The sequence below is a fragment of the Perissodus microlepis genome, chromosome 2 (genome assembly GCF_051167445.1).
Source record: "Perissodus microlepis isolate ML-2025 ecotype Zambia chromosome 2, ASM5116744v1, whole genome shotgun sequence".
Lineage (NCBI taxonomy): Eukaryota > Metazoa > Chordata > Actinopteri > Cichliformes > Cichlidae > Perissodus > Perissodus microlepis.
The window spans coordinates 16,064,435-16,080,721 of record NC_140462.1 but is presented as its reverse complement, the minus strand read 5'-3'; the positions used below and the strand labels follow the sequence as shown (position 1 = coordinate 16,080,721).

The 16,287-nt window shown below is 39.8% G+C and overlaps 2 protein-coding genes across 3 annotated transcripts in view; one reads left to right on the top strand and one right to left on the bottom strand.

Moving 5' to 3' along the window:
• zic6 (zic family member 6) overlaps positions 1-16,287 on the top strand; it is a 70,825-nt gene that overhangs the window by 40,974 nt on the left and 13,564 nt on the right. The window contains exon 1 of one of the 2 annotated variants that reach the window (XM_084950167.1): positions 12,125-14,660. The exons of the other annotated variant lie outside the window; for it this stretch is intronic. Within the exon in view, the coding sequence (XP_084806293.1) occupies positions 13,703-14,660 (958 nt within the window). The 5' untranslated portion in view covers positions 12,125-13,702. Of the gene's footprint in view, positions 1-12,124; positions 14,661-16,287 lie in introns of those variants that run through there. 2 annotated transcript variants of the gene reach the window in all.
• On the bottom strand, positions 960-6,183 carry zic3 (zic family member 3 heterotaxy 1 (odd-paired homolog, Drosophila)). The gene is made up of 3 exons (XM_084950180.1): positions 4,914-6,183; positions 3,987-4,150; positions 960-3,393 (listed from the first exon to the last, which is right to left on the bottom strand). Exons 1-3 carry the CDS (start codon positions 5,902-5,904, stop codon positions 3,211-3,213), a joined length of 1,338 nt encoding a protein of 445 aa, XP_084806306.1. The 5' UTR covers positions 5,905-6,183; the 3' UTR covers positions 960-3,210.

Here is a 16,287-nt window from a genome sequence, read left to right as displayed (position 1 = left end):
AACTTGAAATGTGCGACTAGACTAGCTGGGAAGGGAGGGAGGAAAGGGTAGGAGGGGGAGGCAAGGAGGGAAGGGGTGAAAAGAAATGAAATCAAACCAAATGCGAAGGGTGCGCTTGCGCAAAAGTAGAATATAACAGAATTAGAATCAGTTTTTCTCAATAACTGTTTATAGCTGAAGAATACTGTGTGGTGGGGGTTTAAAGTACCCCTCTGTGTCAGACTTACCGGGAAGTAAAGTCGTCAGATTACACCAGTCTCCCAGACAGACCAATAGGAAATGTGCATTTGTTGTTGTTTCTTTTATTTTAAAGCACTGAATAAATTCCTATTTATTACGCGGGGCTTTCCCGATGTGTGCATGTGCACTTGTTGTAATTCAGACAGATTTTTTTCGCCGTTTAAATGCTTATTATGGCGCCTATTGATGTGTGTTAACTCCTTTGGTTGTTTTTTATGTAGCTGTGCCTTGTTCGGGTAGTGGGAGACGCTGAGGCACTGCCACTTTTGGCAACGATTCCTGCTCCACTTTCACGGTCACACAGTGTCCTCAGTTGCCCGTCTTCCACTCTGCATGATAGGATTATTATATATTTTTTTTCAATCACTGTAAGCAGTCATTGAAGAAGAAGAAAATAAACTTTACATTTGCAGCTTTCATAGTCATAAACAGATGTCTTTCTAAAGTCCCTACACACTGCCAAGAAGTCGTCCTTCAACTTCCTCCCCCTAGGATTTCCATTGAACACACACACACACACACACACACACACACACACACACACACACACACACACACACACACACACAAGGCCAAGATACTAAGATGGCGCCTTAATCAGTGTCAAGTTCAAGTGACTCCTACTAAATAGCAAGCATGGCAAGCAGTGTCGGTTATATGCGTTAACATGCAGGGTGCAGAACAACATGCTGATAATAATCAACGGCGCAGTCTGACAGTCGCTTTTCATAATGTTTTGTTTAATTTCAGTCAAAATTTCCGTTCACATTTCTTCATAAATAGTTGATAAAATAAATCAACCAACATACAGTAGCCTAAAAAGTACAAGGAACGTTTGACTCTGGTAGCTATAGGCTAACGCATAGGCCTGCTGTTGTAACATGGTTTGCCTCGATGTGGCACAGTGACACAGTTCATCAGTAAAACATTTTTGCTCTTCAGGAATAACTTGGATTGTGACCCATTTCTCCCAGAAAGTGTTACAACATCACATTCTAGCTGTGTTTATACATCAGATATTATTCTCTGACCTCTGGACATGGGGCAGAAAGGTGGTGGGAATAAGAAAAAGTACTTCTTTTAAATTAAGGTATAGAAAATAGCATATAAAACATATATTCCTTAAATTATTTAAATAAACTTATTTCATATATCACTGTCAAGAGGTACCGTTTTTACATTTTATTTTAAAAGTAGTGCTGGTGGTCTGAAATTGTTCTCATATGAGTACAATATACTTTGTGTATGCATAATATTTAATTCTTGAGAATAGGTTACAATGCAATGCTGTAACTCTTTTTGCCACTGAACGTGTTCTCCCCAACCCACATAGATCTAGAATTCCTTCCACTAAATTTTGTTAAACACAAAAATGTCATCTTGACAAGTTATTCACACAAAACAAGCAAATGTGTAATCAAACTGCTCTATATGCAACACCACAACAAATAACACGCTTAGTTTCACAGAATTACATTTAAAACAATGCAAGCTGACAGACAAAAAAACCTTTTTTATTTTTGAAGATACTGTGTTGTGACAGTTCCATTGTTGCCGATGCACACATTTAAACATACTTGCACAAAGACACTGCTGGAACTAGAAAGGTTGCCATACTGGCGCATATAGTTAGGGTCTTGACCCCAATTTGAAATACTCAAAATGCTGTCACCTTGATTTGGAAATCATGACTTCGCACACTCTAAGACCTGTAGTATAGGAGTGCAATAGGCTGATGGGTTCATTCTTTTCTCTCTTTTTTTTCTTCTTCCCCCAATACTGAGTTTATGCTAAGATTGACATCTAGTTCTGATTCTATAAAAGTAAAATACACAAAAAGTTTAAATTTAACCAAAAATAAAGATATCAACAGAACCGTTGTATAGCTTCTCAGCTCAACTGAACTCAGCTCTACAAAGTCAATGATTTTACATGTCAATGGTCTCATAAACAAAATAAAAGTGACGGAAATATCTGCATTATATATAGACAAATCCATAATATTCATATAAATGATTTAATTAATCCAAATAAGACACATGTAGGCCTATTGGTTAAAAAGGAAAAAATAAAACAACAACAAAAAACAGAAGGATACAATCGCGATGTTGGAGCTTTAGAGTTTATCATTTGTTCCATGTTAAGCTGGTTATGACCAAAACTGTACAGTTCTTGTTAGAAAACATTTCCATAAATATCATTTAAGTTTCAGAACTTATACCCATAATTAAATTACAAATTGATAAATATGGCATCATGGATATGTATTTACAACGGTATTAACAAAAGGCAACGTTATATTCAACGGTAACAATCGTAACCTAATACCACATTTCTCCACCTGAAAACGGACGTTGACAACAGATTCGACCCCATCAAACAAGGAAATACATTCACGAGATAATATTTAGTTATGATTTTTTTTTTTCTGTGTTCAAGTTCATGACAAAGACTTTGGCACGTTTCTTAAGACTGTTTGAAGTTTCAACAATCAATTGAAGAGGCGACAATAGAGCGTCACCGTTATATAAAACAGCGTGAAATAATTTTCCTTTTTTATTCTTTTTTTTTTTAAATAAAAATTTGAGAAAATACATAAAATGAAAAATAAAACATTTTTTTCTGAAAACTGTAAACTAAAAGATAAAAAAACATTTATTTATATTGAGAAAGTATAGCGTTTATTTATTCGTGATTTATTTGATTTCCTCAAAACTGCGGAATAAAAGTCAAATTTCGTGATCCTGAGAACGGACGTGGCCTGCTTGGTGCTGGCTTTTGCTCTCATCTCCTGCTGTTGTTCTTGTTCCAATCCCATTCGCGTGTGTTTGCGTGTGTATCTGATGATGATGATGTGTGTGTGTGTGTGTGTGTGTATGTGTGTGGAGTGAAAATGAATAGTTTTTTTTTTATGTTTTTTTTCTCCTCATCCTCTTGGTCCACATTGAGAGGGAATTTGTTCTTCTGACTTCAAACGTACCATTCATTAAAGTTGGGTGCCAGTCCTTCGCTGTGACCAGACGTGTTTTGTACGGCTGACGGCGGCGTTTTTGTCGGGTCCTCAGTGCTGGCTGAGACCAGGACTGGCGGTGTGGACGACTCGTATCCGGAGCTTGCTGCTGGAGACGATTCAGATCCTTGAGACTCATGAACCTGCAAAACATGGGGACACGAGCACTGAGTTACTGAGGCAGTCATTGTAAACGGTGACCTTTAAGTGTCTTTATGGAAGGAGGCTGAACTTAAATGCGGATTAGCTCTGAGTTTTATGGGGCAACTGTAATGGTAAACAGGCAGCAAACGTGAAACAGGCGAGCTTCTGGACTGCATAAAAATATCCGCATCAACATACTGTTAAAGTTTATATAAAAATAGGTTTTCTCAAAGTACTAGATGGTTAAAATATATTTTAAAAAATTGGTTATTGCTAGCGGATATTTATAGAAGACGGCTATTTTAAAGAAAAATACAAATCAAAATCCATCATCAGAGAACAACAACAAAGGGGAGTTTTTTTAAGCTATTAATCGTTTAATCTTTTAGCTATTTAAAATCAAGAGTCGCTAACACACTAATTGTGATTGCACACCATTTTTTGTACCTTTTTTTGCAGTGCATGTTGCTAGCCTATAACATCTTAAAGAAAAACCTGAAGTTGTGATGGTGTCTGTCTGTGGTAAAGGAGGAGGAGTGGCGTGTGTGTGAGTGTGTTAATGTGTTTAAGGAGTAATGAAGACGTTAATTACCTTCATGTGTTTCCTGAGAGAGCTAGGGTGTGTGTATGACTTGTCGCACACTTTGCAGATGTATGGCTTGTCTGATGTGTGCACATGCATGTGCTTTTTCCTGTCGCTGCTGTTGGCGAAGCGTCTGTCACAGCCATCAAATTCACACTTAAACGGCTTCTCACCTGGAGGATTAAATACATATCATGAATTACCCCTCAATGGCCCGCACAAACAAACCCCCATTGTAACACCGACTGTAAATCCGAAGACACAAGATGTAAATTGTCTGCAGCCTATTATATAACAGAGTAACCTACATTTTCGGGGCGACATGGATACTGCTCCACTACTACACACTGCTCTGTCAGGCTTTATTTATTCAAGAGGCCTGCTCCTTCATGCTACTACTGGCCTCCTCAGTGCGTGTGCTCTTGTATAGTAAATACTGAATCAACAGGGCATTCTGTACCGTGCACTGGCTGAACTAGAGCGACAATTATGAACGCAGCCAGAAATTGCTTACTTGTAATGATGTGTTCAAAAAGCACACGAGCCCCGTGTCTGCCCGAAGCACCAATACAGCAAATGCACCGAAAGTTTGGCGTAAAGTAAATGAAGTATCTTTTGGACTGGCACAAAACTTCTCAGGACAAAAGCTGCAAGAATTAACGAGGGTGAACACTACAGCAAAGTTGCAGAGCAATGTGGTTTATACTCTACTGTGGAAACATTATCCAATCTGTATATTTTCAAATAATTTCGAAAAAAGGAAACTGGGAGCTTATCGCCATTAGAAAAGTTGGTCCAATTTCTGAAAAGGACCTCGTAAACAATAACACAACAACATGCACGTTTATATCTGGAACACTGAAGCACGGGGTCTATTTAAAAATAGGCTCACGTTCTATATTTTTTACATTATGTTAAGATGCTGTTGGTGCCTACCTGTATGTGTTCTTTTGTGTATTTTCAGGTTTTCCGATCTGGCGAATATTTTCCCGCATCCGGGGAACGGGCATGGGAACGGTTTCTCGCCCGTGTGCACACGGATGTGATTGACGAGTTTGTACTTGGCCTTAAAAGATTTCCCTTCTCTCGGGCAGTCCTCCCAGTAGCAGACGTGGTTGCTCTGCTCGGGGCCGCCGACGTGCTCCATGGACACATGAGTGACCATCTCGTGCATGGTGCTGAAAGTCCTGTCGCAAGTCTTTTTGGGTCTGTTCATCTGGTTCTCGTCTATCCATTTGCATGATAATTCTTGCTTGATCGGTTGCCTCATGTATCTAAAGAAGGCTCCCGGACCGTGGTGTGTCGGCACATTCATCCCCATATTCATGTTGATGGGGTGGTTGTAGTTGTGGAGCTGAGCCCCGTAGGGGTCTGTCCGAGGGCTTGCTACAGGACGATACGGATCAGGTCTGCCGAAAATGTCCCCGCGCAAGCCAAGATGCATTTGGCTGTTAACAACATGTCCACTGGATGAAGTGTGGCTCACTCCCTGGTCATGAAGTCCTGGAAACAACAAATGTCCGGGGTTATCGGTGATCCCGGGCGGCCCGTGGAGGCTCCCCGCCGAAGCTGCAAAGATCCCATGCTGGGTGCTCGGAGCTGTGGACTCTCCAACGCTCCGGTTCCGGAAGAGAAAGTCTCGTGTTGAATTGAAAGCTCCCCCGCCGTACGAGCCCACCTGCCCGCCGTGAGAGTGTCCCAGGGCAGCTGCATATCCACTGGCTTGCGGTGTGAAAGCTGATGTCTGGCTGGAAGCGATATCGTGAGCCACGGGGCTGATTTTAAAAGCAGCGGAGTGGGAGGAATCACTGAAGGGATTCAGTCCCAGACTAGGGTCTCTGTTCCCGATTTCGTGGTGCCGCGGCGTCCCGAAGCCCCCCACTCCTAACGATGCAAACTGCGGACCGCTATCAAGAAGCATAGTCATGAGCTTGAAGCAAACTCAGGAGCTGGGAAGAAAAAAACTGAAAAGAAAATTAAAATCCAGTTTAGCGGAGCGCGCAAGCTGCACACTGCGTCGAGATGTACCACGTTGCGCGGAAAAATCCAAAAACAAACCAAGCCAAAATGGGGAAAAATCCTATGCAAAGAGTTGGGAGAAAAAACTCCCGTTGACTGCAATCCGTGAGAAAGAGGATCAAACTTCCCCCCCTTACCAGGCGGATGATGTCCTTGGACTGATAAAGTCAATCACTCACTCCCAGAACATAAATGAACTCGGGAGGCAGTGCTACGACGGCCAATCGGCGTTCTGCTACCCCTGTAACACGTGACTGCGACGAAGGGTGGTAATTGGCTTGATTTCTGGTGATTGGCACAGTTTGGTATTGAAGATGGCAGTTCGTCTCAATTGCTTTCATTTGATTGGTTGTTGCAGGCATTATTTTGCAGGTATAACAACGCTCTAGCGCAGATCCTGCATGTGTTATGTGGAGCGCATGTCAAATGCAGCCGTACACGAGTCGTACTCCTGATGAAACTCCCAAACAATTTTAAAGATTCAGAGAAATATATTATCTACAATCTGTAGAAGATATACTAGAAAGTTAACTTTTTGAGCAACCACTTATGGCACTTTTGAACTGAAATTTGTAGTATCGATGAACTTAGAAAAACTAAAATGTGTTGTAGGTTTTATAGAGTATCTATCTATCTATCTATCTATCTATCTATCTATCTATCTATCTATCTATCTATCTATCTATCTATCTATCTATCTATCTATCTATCTATCTATCTATCTATCTATCTATCTATCTATCTATCATTGAATTATCCTTTATTTTTTCTCTTTCATGTGACCAGTTTGGCTCTTATTAACTGAAAACTTGAATGTACTTGGCGCAGTTCCAAAATGTGGCTTTCTTGAAGCCGCTTGAAAGGGGAGGGGGTATTTTTTTTTTTTTTTTTTTTGCAAAAGCTCTATAGGGTGTAAGACGGAGGAATAAAAGACAGAAAGAAAGATGGCAGTAATTGTAATATCCTGAGATTTTTTCGCTCAGCCAAAAAATTCGTGCCATTGAGCAAGTTTCACAGGGCTGCCGCTGACTCGCTGCAGGACACATAAAATCTGATCAAGTTCAGAGACGCGCTGAGTGCTTCAAGCGGCGCTTTTTAACTCCAAGCCTTTCACATCCTTTCCCCCTCAATCTGTCCCAGGAAGGAGCTCACATTCTTTATTTTAGGGGATCTGGGCTAAAAAAAAAAAAAAAAAAAAAAAAGCGAGAGAAAAAAGAGAGAAAAAAATCAAATCAGTTCTTCATTCTGTTCTCGCCCTCATCCTACCGCATTCACTCCCAGAACATTTCGTCGAGAAAGAGTTATAGATTGAAAAGGTGAGTTTTCCTACTTATCCGTCGTCTTTCTGTGCTAGAGAGAGAAGAAGAGGCCTGTGTCAACTGCATGCTGTGGAAGTGCTAAAATCTACACTTTATTTAGCCCGTGGAGGTTACACGAGATTTAGTTTTGTTGAAGTGAACCTCGGCTGCTTAGTGTTTAGGCCTGTTACTCATATGTTGATTCAGTTGTTGCAAGAACCCGCAAACCTCTGTTTTTTCTTTTTCTAACCAGCTCGCATACTAATGCAACAATTGCGACTCGACAACATAACTCAATAACTTATTTTGAAGGGGGGGGGGGGGGGGGGGGAAATGAGATTCACTTCATCTTTTTCCTCCATAAGCTGCTCTCTCTCCCTTTCCCTCTCCCTCTCTCTCGCTCAGCCTCTCTCCCTCCCTCCCTCTACTTTTCTTCATCTCTCTCCCTTTCTCTCTCTCTCTCTCTCTCTCTCTCACGACGAAGGGATAGCCTCTCACAGTTTACTCCCCCCTTCATTCTCACACACTCGTCTTCTCATACTGCAACACAGTAAGCGCGTACACACACACACACACACACACACACACACACACACACACACACACACACACACACACACACACACACACACACACAGTGTAAGACGAACACATACACACAGAGAAAAAAACTCATCGGGATTTATTGCGACCTTTGTGAACTTTCGCAAGCGACAAGCAGCCTGTTAAGTTTTCCTAAACTCCCTCCATATTTTATTGGCTCGTTGAAACGTGAATGCTCCATACACCACTTAAGGTTATGTGCCGTGTATTCGCAAGCCATATTACCGCTATGAAATAATTAAGTGACATGGTTAAGATGAGTCACAAATGTTTGTGAGCCACAGAGCAGCAGCGTAGGCACCGAGCTCTTGCTGAGAAAAAGGGGGGGGGGGAGCTGTCATCAGCCAGGCCTAATGTAAAGCAACTGTTGCTTGAGAGTTAAATTTAAAACTATCGCTGATCTCTTCTTGTATCCTGGCTGGCATTTGTTTAATATTTTTTATTTAATTCACTGCACGAATGTGGAATTTGACAACTGGGGACATCAAACACTCATTTACTAATTATTCATGCTCTCATCAAAACAAACATAAAGAGAGTCAGGATTACAAGAGTATTAGGTAGCATTTTTATTTATTTTTTTATTTTAAAAATTCTGTTTTGTTCTGTATTTTATCCACGTCTTCTTGCCAGGAAGGGGAACATTGCCCGGGAACGTTAACATTATTATTATTATTTATTATTATTATTATTATTATTATTGAACAATAGAAAATGTGGGAACTTCCAAATAGTGGGGAAAGAAACTTTCCAAAACTAATGTGACTGCGGTTTTGCGTATCGTTTGTCTCATGCACACCAGCTTTTTTTTTACCCCAAAATATTTAACATCGAGCTCTGCGGTGATTGGCATTTTCCTCTCACGTTTGGACGTATCTATTTAATTTAATGTAGGTAAAGCTGCAAATTCATTTTACAATCATACTGATTTGTATATTTAATTTAATATTTTTATATGTTCTTTTAATTGCCAATTGCATTAAATTCTTAGAGGAATATGCATATATATCATTACTTTGTATTTGGGTGTATGTGTTTTTATTTATTCTATAGCTAGACACATGTCATCTTCCCCCCTTTTTTAAGTATCCGTAATGAAACGTGCCAATTTATTGAAGGCTCTTCTGTAGGACTGCGGTATTTATAATTTGCTTATTTAGTTATCTTTCCTGGGATTACCTCACTGGGCGTTGGAATAGCCTATTGGTTATAACATAATCTTCTTCCAACTGAGCATGCGCGTTACCTAAAAAATATCAGAATATTTTAGTGTGCATACCTCTGTGACAGTAGGCCCACTGCTGCTGGAAAAGAGCAGAACATAATCATCACCCTAAATGGTAAACATCTCACATTTATATGTTTATTCTAACTAGATGTGTTAGAGTCAGTAATTATAAAGGATTTTTCCATTGTGTAATTTCGTAAATGACCTAGATGCATGGTAATTCTATTCTTATATAAACCAGTAGACATATCACAGCCCAGTCTTTTCTCTCTCTGTGTATGTGCGTGTAGCAAAGTTGAGCGATTTTTTTTAGTCCATGATGTCTGGCCTGTGGCCCACACTATGTTTGGCCGGCTTAGGCCGCTAGTGCTATAGACAAGTTTGTGGACTTGACATTAACTCAGTAGTGACCAGACAGAAGTATAACCTTAATCTCTCCTAAAATGGAAAAGCTGCAACCGAATGCTACTGTATGTGATCCTGTTTTCAGTATTTACATTTTAAAATGTAAAGTAAAGTGATCAATGTATCCCAGAGGCACAATTACATGGATGATTCTGTGATTCACTGTTTTGGATAAATAGACAATGTGAAGATTGAACTTCCACATTTTGCTGTGGTTTAAATGTGGCATGTCTGTTGCTTGATTTATTAAGAAAATGAATTGTGGTGCTTTGTGTGTTGAATAGGGTGCATTCTCTGTCACTTTTCCCACTTCTCTTATATTCGACGGAGCTTAAAACACTACAGTGGCTCAGGTTCACACGAACATCCAGTAAATTTAATAGAGTCTGAGAATAATAGAGGTTCTTTTATTTGTTCCAGTTCTGCTATTTGTCTTCATAACATGTGCATCCACTTATTTTGAGAATGCGTAGTGCTTTCACAAAGCAAAAATTTACATCATGCTTTGTGTTTTCAAAACACATGGAGCTTGCAACAAATGCTGTTTTAGTTTTTCCTGCACATGTAGCAGCTGATAATGAGAAGGATTTTCTCATCATATTGCTTTACAATACAAACGGTAATTTAACTGTCTTGTAATATAGAATTTCACAGTGCGTGTATTACATTGATACTAGGCATGTTTTTGTGCTATGCATGTGTTTAGTTTTTTTCAATTCTCATGTTTTTCAGTGGCGAAATGTTTCCGCAGTTCCATATTTTCGTCATTTATTTCATTACAGGCTCATAACTGTATGTAATACAATAATAACTGTGCAGATCGTTGTATGTGTTTCATAGATTATATGGTCAGTTGGGCCTTGACTGACTACAGCACATGGAGTTTGCCTTCATATGGCTGATGGAGAGGGCTAAATGACTTCTTGCTGTGATTTGCTCGAGCATCTGTCTCCAAATGGACTCATCCCAAACCTGTTAATTCATCTAAATTTCATAAAGTCATGGCAAGACTGTGCACTGCCATCCCTCATCAATTATAATATTTCAGCGCACTCCACACTAATGCATGCAGTTGTTTAAACAGCCACACAAACCCACATACACACGTTCTTATTACTACAAGAAAACACAAACACAGCTCACACAATCACAAATGAATATGGATACTTGAAATCATTTTGTTCTTGGGGTCCATTTGAAGTTTTATTTTTATTATTAATTTTTTTTATATCTTGTGTTACATTACAGCATTCACCGTGTGTAACGCTAGTGATTTGTATACGGATAGTGACTAGATTATTATAGAAAAGCAGCCATATTATTATAATATAGGCTACAACAGGCTACATTTCATTTTAAGATGTGTGTGTATGTTTATGTGTGTGTGTGTGTGGTTGTGCTTGTTTTTCCCTTTTGTGTGCAAATAGTTTTCCCCAAAAAGGGCCTTATTTAATAAAAAAAAAATAGACTTCTTCTCATCACCATCCAAGGTTAAATTAACTGAACTTGCTGAATTTTCACTCCAGTCTATAACATTGCTTCGTATTCAGTAAGCCTGGAATTTAAACTGGCATTTGACTTGTCTTCCATTTTTTCTCTGCATTGCGCCTTTATAATATATTTGATTCATATTGACTAAGAGCGACTTGGAGCGACATGGACCTTGTGGCTGTAAAAACTATGCCCTGACATGAATGTTTTGATTGTTGCAAGTGATATTTCACATGCAGCAGTCACTAGAATTTCATCTGCCTTGTCAAACAGCCAGCATAAACCAGACTTATAAGGCTGCAGGGCTGGAGGCGATTTCAGATGTCAAAATTCTTACATTTCTTACAAAGTAGATATTTGAACTGAAGTTTTATACATTGACGTGCAATTTCCAAATTAGCTGTATGTCATAATAACATTGCATGTGCGTAAAGCAACATTGCAAACCCCTAACTAAATAAACACTGTTTACTATCGTTGCCATTGCTTCTAATTTTATGATTTATTGTTTGAAGGTAACCTTTTGCAATATTTATCTCATGAAATTAAAAAATTGTTAAATTTATGTCATATTTAAAGCAGGTACACTAACTAACTGAAGAGCTCACATTTCCTTGCTATAGCACAAAAATGGGGCAAATATTAAAAAGGCCTATTAATTGTTAGATATGTGTAAGCCTTTGTCTCAAACTTAACTTGCTGAAAAGGTATACCTGAACAGCCACAATATCAGCATATGAATTTAAGTCCTTAAAGTGCAGCTACTCTAAACAGTTTTCCTTTGTTTCCTGTAAATGAGGAACAGGGGTTATTTGAGGTCTCTCAGGCTTTTATGCCATCTGAATATCAGATTGGAAACTTTCAGTTTATTGGCCTTTAAACCTCGATTTTTTTCGGAAATGCATCAGGTTAAAGGTTGATAAACATGAGCGTCCATTACAATCCTCACGGAATTAGGCCAGTTCTGGGAATGTCTACTATTTTCCAGCACTTAATGTCAAGTGGGCCCCTTGCTTTGTCCCTGCATAGGACCCACTGCAGGTGACGTCAGAAAGTTTTTTTTTTTTTTTTTTTTTTTTTTTTTTGCACGTTGATGTTGATTATACCACCAGCTCGAGTCTTTGGAAATAAGAGGGGTTTTCACCTTAAACCTGTAAGCTGCAGTTCGGATCTTACGCCGAGTTGTGTAGATTGAAATAAAAGTAACAGATAAAAGAATCAGGCTAAAGTGGTTAGGGTGAAAAAAAACCCCAAAAAGCTGCGTGTTTATCGAACCAGAGCCACGTCAAAGCTCGAAAACGTGCAGAAATATGTGTTGCAGTTCAGCAGCGTGGAGAGCTTGAAGCTTGCTGTCCTCACAGCACCCCAAAGTAAGAAAGTTTATCTGAGTTTCCTAGGAACAGTGGAGCCCATCCACTGCTGTTCGTCACGTTTCATAATCTGCATTTTACGTAACCATTTTCACATTTGTGCCAGCCTGCACGACGGTGCGTGATGAACTTTTGAAAATGATTAATTTATTTAGGCTTAATAAGAACAGCGTTATATACAGACGTGATGTACAATAAGCACATGGATAAAATAGTACATCTTGTTCTGCTGTACTCCCCAGTGACACTACTAGAAATGTATGTTTGAAACAACTTTTATTTCCAACAAGATGATTATCGTGCCTCGTAGGACTACTTGTTGCTTTATCAAAGTTGTATTTTTCACACTACACGAGCCCAATAGATTACTGCGTCCTCACGGAAATGTACTCTAAAATAAAAATGTACCACAATGATCTTACCCCGGAGAGAGAACAGTAGCCTTCTATTACTATTAGAAAAAATGTGCTCATATAGGTTAATGAAGTGCCGAAGCAATTATGTTTTTTTGTTTGTTTGTCTGTTTGTTTGTTTGTTTGAATCAAACAACTGCTGCATTTGTGAGGAATAATATTCTGTAACTCTGACTATTTTCAAACGAGGTGCTCTACTCAAAATGAAAGTCTTGACAATAATTGGCCTGGACACGCAAGGACCAGTCTCTCTATTATACTTGCCAGGCAGGAGCAGGACATTTGCTGAAATAAAAGGCATGAAGGCTGGGGACTGATTGTGTTGTGTTTTTGCTCACGTCGGTTTTTAATCACTCGATTTCTACTAGAAGATTAGTATTATGCATTAACCTGTGCGTTTTTCCTAAGCAGAGATTTAGAGAAGGGGCATTATAAGACGTCGCCTGAAGTTAAAGAGGCTGCAATATTTGGGAGTATCGCGGCACATTTCAAAGCATTTTCTCTGCGATATTTGAAAACGGAGTCGTGCAGTGAACGCCTGCGTGTCCCTTTTAAAACAAACCCAGCGCCTGTCAATCACAGCGCATTCCAACCAATCCCAAAGCTCCCTTTTTAAAAGCAGGTCGGCCTGCTGTGCTTTTATATTGCACCATGGCCTGTTTCGAAGCATTTTTACTACCACGGTTATTGCCACAAATCAAGAGGGCAAAGTGAACGGCATGGGACTCACACCAACTTTAACGAAATTGAGTCTGGTTCCTACTTCTGCGAAGTTCACGGCCAAGAATTTCACATGCAGATGATATACAACAAGGAAAATGGAAACAGAATTTCTAGGTGTATCCTGAGTGCTGAATTGGTTGATTTCGCAAACTCATAGCCAAACTCACAACAAAACATGACAAGCCTTTCGAGGTTTAGTGGCTGCCCTCTCTCTTGCGTCAACCCCGGGGAGAGCAATACTGAACCCAGCGTGGTGCTGCCACCTTTGGCAGGAGAGCACATGGGACACCCCACTGGCAGTTCCTTAAAACTCTGCCCCTCGCACAATTTGCGAGACTACCCAGAGACGAGGTCCAGTGCATATGTTGACCATTCGGTTCCCAATTTTTCAGACTCTGGATACCCCAGTCACCGGTTAGAGCACAGCCCTAGGGGCATTATCATTGGAGCCAATCTTTCTGGAGCCGGCATGCCACCCGTCACTGATCAACTGGCATCAAGACCGAACCAACATGGAGGGATTGGACGCTATCGTGACTTTCATGGCTACAGAGACAACAGAAACCATACTTTTTTCACAAGTTATCAGGAGCAGGCCCATGCGTCCTCCGACGCATCTCGAGATCTCGGCAGCCAGATGATGCTGGGTCTGCCTGGCGACCTCCTCACCCGGACTCACCCTTACGGCCAAACTATCAGCCCCAAGGGAAACAGCCAGCAACTTGTCACTCAGTTCCTGGGTTTGTACAAACCCCTGAACATGGCAATTCAGCGTGGAGGAGGAGACGCTTTCCTCAGGTGCTCAAAACAAACAGTAAAGCATGAGCTGGTGTGCAAGTGGAGTGACGGCCAAGAGGGGGCTGGGAAGCTGCCTTGCTCCAGAGCCTTCGGGACCATGTATGAACTTGTCACCCATGTGACAGTGGAGCATGTCGGAGGACCTGAGCACTCTGAATATGTGTGTCACTGGGAGAATTGTGTGAGAGACAGGAAGCCTTTCAAAGCCAAATACAAGCTGGTGAACCACGTCAGAGTCCACACAGGGGAAAAGCCATTTCCCTGCCCATTTCACGGCTGTGAGAAAGTTTTTGCAAGATCAGAAAATCTAAAGATCCACAAGAGGACTCACACAGGTCAGTTAATGATAAGACAACGACACAAATAGTGATAATAATAATAATATTAATAACGGTCAGTTTTATCAACTTTACAAGCTCAATCATTAATTTTCATTTTTTACCAATGTGAACATATTTTTTATGTTTTCAATATTCAGCTGTTTTTCTTAAAAACATTTATTATTATTATTATTATTATTATTATTATTATTATTATTATTATTATTATTATTGTTATTATTATATCTGCACAGCACAATGTAAAGTGTTATTGAAATGTTACGCAAAGCTTTTTGTGACACTTGTCGCCTTCTCTGTTACTGCCTGACAGAGAAGTAGTAAGACAGTTGCAAACTATGTGTAGTATAGGCAGCAGGCCTGGTGGTTTGGGTGCCTCTCCCACTTCATTCAGTGAAATTATTAAATAAATCCCGGGACACCGGAGAGTCGTGACGTAGCCGTTACGCTGCCTCTGCCTCCCAGGGACTCATCTCCTGTACTCAGGAACACTAACAGAGCACATCACACTGTGATGTAGCAGTAGTTGGTAAGTACAGAGATGACCTCATTCAGTATAAACAAAATGAGTTATATTTGAATGATTTTCTTATGCCCTGTTGACTCTAATAGACATGTTACTTGAGGCAGTGTGAACCTTTTATAAAAAGAAAAATCACGTCACTCTACAGACTAACTTTTGCCCTTTTTTCTGCACAACTAACATAAGCACAGAATCAAAAATATAAAAAAAATATTTCTGCTTGTGTTGTATATAAAATATTTCAAAATTTGCGGAACAAGATTTAATTACAATGAAATACAGCCAAATTGTACTGAATAGCCTCTTTAGAAATAAGAGAAGCTGGACCGAAAGGCGTTTATTAAGCAGCTCTTTTTCTTGTGCTGTAAATTATTTTACTAATGAAAGCAAAGAGACAGAGGCAGAACAGAGAGGCTTAATGGCATTTAAGCTATTACACAACTGCACATGCACACTCTGTTCAGCTTATCAATTTATGTAAAAATATATATTGAGATATTAGCTTTTTCTTTTTAATTCTGTTTTTAAATTCAGATAAATATGCACACGCAAGGATTACGATTTTCTTTTTTTTTCCTTCAGTCCGGCTTTTACACATTTCCCCACGTATGTGCAGGAGGACGAGGGCTAGCAGCTATAGGCAGCTTTGTGCTAGAAGAACAATTAGTATCCTGATGGCCATAATTCACTCTAAGCATGGTAACTGAATTTAAACAAATCAACTGCGGTCGCAGGTTAATCTAATGCATGTTTAACTAGGCCCTGGAGCCGTTTTGATTTACTCTGCAGATACACTGCCTCATTTGTTGCAATTAGGACCGCACCAAAGTTTCAGCAACTATTATTTGTAAATTGTTAGCAGTTTACCGTTTAAGTGTCACATTCTTAAAGAATTCGAACCGATGCCTATGGGCGACTCTGTGTTTTGCTGAGCGAGTGATTTAACGTAATTTCACAGTGTTGGGCGAAACATGGCTGTGCACTTTTTAAAAAAATAAATAAATAAAACTTTTAGATTCCCATTTCATATGACATGGCCCACTCACTGACCCAGGACACATAAACATTAGTTTACATGGTCAGGCAGAACATGCGGAGACC

Coding starts and splice junctions, on each gene's coding strand:
- zic3 (XM_084950180.1), bottom strand. CDS start 5,904: ATGACTATGCTTCTTGATAGCGGTCCGCAGTTTGCATCGTTAGGAGTG. Junction 4,151..4,913: donor ACACAAAAGAACACATACAG/GTAGGCACCAAC, acceptor TTAATCCTCCAG/GTGAGAAGCCGTTTAAGTGT. Junction 3,394..3,986: donor CTCTCAGGAAACACATGAAG/GTAATTAACGTC, acceptor CATGTTTTGCAG/GTTCATGAGTCTCAAGGATC.